This window comes from Chiloscyllium plagiosum, chromosome 5 (genome assembly GCF_004010195.1).
Source record: "Chiloscyllium plagiosum isolate BGI_BamShark_2017 chromosome 5, ASM401019v2, whole genome shotgun sequence".
In the NCBI taxonomy this organism is placed as follows: Eukaryota; Metazoa; Chordata; class Chondrichthyes; order Orectolobiformes; family Hemiscylliidae; genus Chiloscyllium; species Chiloscyllium plagiosum.
In genome coordinates this window covers 57,174,423-57,177,596 of record NC_057714.1, presented here as the reverse complement: position 1 = coordinate 57,177,596, position 3,174 = coordinate 57,174,423, and the positions used below count along the sequence as shown (strand labels likewise).

The window sequence follows — 3,174 nt, the reverse complement described above, 5'->3', positions numbered from 1 at the left end:
TAGTTCCGCCATTCCAGGAATTGACCTCGTGAACCTATGCTGCACTCCCTCAATAGCCAGAATGTCTTACCTCAAATTTGGAGACCAAAACTGCACACAATATTCCAGGTGTGGTCTCACCAGGGCCCTGTACAGATGCAGAAGGACCTCTTTGCTACTAGACTCAATTCCTTCTTGTTATGAAGGCCAGCATGCTATTAGCTTTCTTCACTGCCTGCTGTACCTGCATGCTTGCTTTCATTGACTGATGTACAAGAACACCTAGATCTCGTTGTACTGCCCCTTTACCGAACTTGACTCCATTTAGGTAGTAATCTGCCTTCCTGTTCTTGCCACCAAAGTGGATAACCACACATTATCCACATTAAACTGCATCTGCCGTACATCTATCCACTCACCTAGCCTGTCCAGGTCACCCTGTATTCTCCTAACATTGTCCTCACATTTCAACCTGCCGCCTAGCTTTGTGTCATCAGCACATTTGCTAATATTACTTTTAATACCTTCATCTATATCATTAATGTACAATTTGGAAAGGCAAGGACTGATTCGGGATAGTCAACATGGCTTTGTGCGTGGGAAATCATGCCTCACAAACTTGATTGAGTTTTTTTGAATAAGTAACAAAAAGGATTGATGAGGGTAGAGCAGTAGATGTGGTCTATATGGACTTCAGTAAGGTGTTTGACAAGGTTCTCCATGAAAAACTGGTTCGCAAAGTTAGATCTCACAGTAAACAAAGAGAACTAGCCATTTGGATACAGAACTGGCTCAAAGGTAGAAGCCAGAAAGTGGTGGTGGAGGGTTGTTTTTCAGACTGGATGCCTGTGACCAGTGGAATGTCACTAGGGTCGGTGCTGGATCCTCTACTTTTCGTCATTTATGTAAATGATTTGGATGCGAGCATAAGAGGTATAGTTAGTAAGTTTGCAGATAGCACCAAAATTAGAGGTATAGTGGACAGTGAAGAAGATTACCTCAGGTTACAACAGGATCGTAATCAAATGGGCCAATGGGCTCAGAAGTGGCAGATGGAGTTTAACTCAGATAAATGTGAGGTGCTGCATTTTGGGAAAGCAAATCTTAGCAGGGTTTATACACTTAATGATTATGTCCTGGGGAGTGTTGCTGAACAAAGAGACCCTGGAATGCAGGTTCATAGCTCCTTGAAAATGGAGTCGCCGGTAGATAGGATAGTGAAGATGGCGTTTGGTATCCTTTCCCATTTTGGTCAGAGTACTGAGTACAGGAGTTGGGAGGTCATGTTGCAGTTGTACAGCACATTGATTAGGCCACTATTCGAATATTACGTGCAATTCTGGTCTCCTTCCTATTGGAAAGATGTTGTGAAACTTGAAAGGGTACAGAAAAGATTTATAAGGATGTTGCCAGCGTTGGAGGATTTGATCTATAGGGAGAGGCTGAATAGGCTGGGGCTGTTTTCCCTGGAGCGTCGGAGGCTGAGGGGTGACCTTACAGAGGTTTACAATATTATGAGGGGCATGGATAGGATAAATAGGCAAAGTCTTATCCCTGGGGTGGGGGAGTCCAGAACTAGAGGGCATAGGTTTAGGATGAGAGGGGAAGGATATAGAAAGAGACCTAAGGGGCAACTTTTTCATGCAGAGGGTTGTACGTGTATAGAATGAGCTGGCAGAGGAGGTGGTGGAGGCTGGTACAATTGCAACTTTTAAGAGGCATTTGGATGGGTATGGAGGGATATGGGCCGGGTGCTGGCAGGTGGAACTAGATTGGGTTGGGATAGCTGGTTGTCATGGATGGGTTGGACCGAAGGGTCTGTTTCCATGCTGTACATCTCTCTGAGTCTATGACTCTATCTCAAGGAGTATACCAATTATTGAACGTGAACCATCTATATGAACCTGAAAACAAGATTTGGATCCAAATAAAGAGAATACTTAGCTGATCGACAATGACACAAGTTATTTTCAGCATGTTTCTCAGTCTAATCCATAAAGAGGAAACCCCCTAGACCCAGCTGTTTGTTTTATTGTTAATAATTTTCTGAATTCAAACTTTGACACTTACCGCCGATAATTGCTGAATTTCGATTCACTCCATCTGCGATAGTGCTCTCTTCATTGTATGGAAACTCTGCACTGGCTGAAAATGAAAAGAAACTTACTATCAGAAAAATAATAGCTAATCTTTGGCTAAATAAATTGGACTTCATTAAAGAAAAACAATCATTAGGAAGTGGTAAATTCCAGGAATTTAAAGTGCTTCTGCAGGAGTACTCTGAACTTTAAAAACCAGAGATTACTTCTTCATAAAGAAATTAACGAGAGAGGGATTGATGTCAGTTGGTATTTTCAGTAAACAGCACTGACTGGCAGGAATGTTCAGTGCTGTTGACTTCTGCAGGTATCATCCATATACTAAAGTTCCAAAATATGATGTTTGTTTTTTTTATATTTACTCATGGAATGTGAGTGTCACTGGTTACACCAGCAATCTCTGCCCATTCCTGAATGCTCCGGGGAAGATGATAATGAGCTGCTTTCTTGACCACTGCAGTCCTTGTGCTATTAGAATGGGAGATCTAGGATATCGATCCAAACAAAGAATGGGTGGTGATATATTTCTAAGTCAGGATGGTGTGTGGTTTGTAGGTGACTTTGCAGGTGGTGGTGTTCCTATGCATCTGCTCCCCTTGTCCTTCTAGATGGTAGAGGCCATAGGTTTGGAAGCTGCTATTAGAGGAGTCTTGGTGAGTTTCTGCAGTGCATCTGCTAAATGGGACACACTATTATGATTGTGTGTAAGTGGTGAAAGGAATGAATGGTGAAGGTGGTGGTTGGGAGGCAAGGAAATGGACTGCTTTATCTTGGATGCTCAACACATTTTGAGTGTTGTTAGACTTGCACTTATCCAAGCCAGTGAAGTGTATTCCATCACCTTCCTAACTTGTGCCTTTTAGATAGGCACTGGGGAGACATTCTGGATCAGTGGTGCTGGAAGAGCACAGCAATTCAGGCAGCATCCGACGAGCAGCAAAATCGACGTTTCGGGCAAAAGCCCTTCATCAGGAATAAAGGCAGAGAGCCTGAAGCGTGGAGTGATAAGCTAGAGGAGGGTGGGGGTGGGGAGAAAGTAGCATAGAGTACAATAGGAGACCTGGGAGTTGCAGTGGGAGAGGGACTCCCTGAGATT

General features: G+C 43.4%; 1 protein-coding gene across 1 annotated transcript in view; it reads right to left on the bottom strand.

The window, feature by feature from the left end:
- Positions 1–3,174, bottom strand: part of LOC122550294 (contactin-associated protein-like 2) — a 31,084-nt gene that overhangs the window by 6,958 nt on the left and 20,952 nt on the right. Inside the window, exon 2 of the mRNA XM_043691033.1 lies at positions 2,050–2,124. Within this exon, the coding sequence (XP_043546968.1) occupies positions 2,050–2,124 (75 nt within the window). The remainder of the gene's footprint in view (positions 1–2,049; positions 2,125–3,174) is intronic.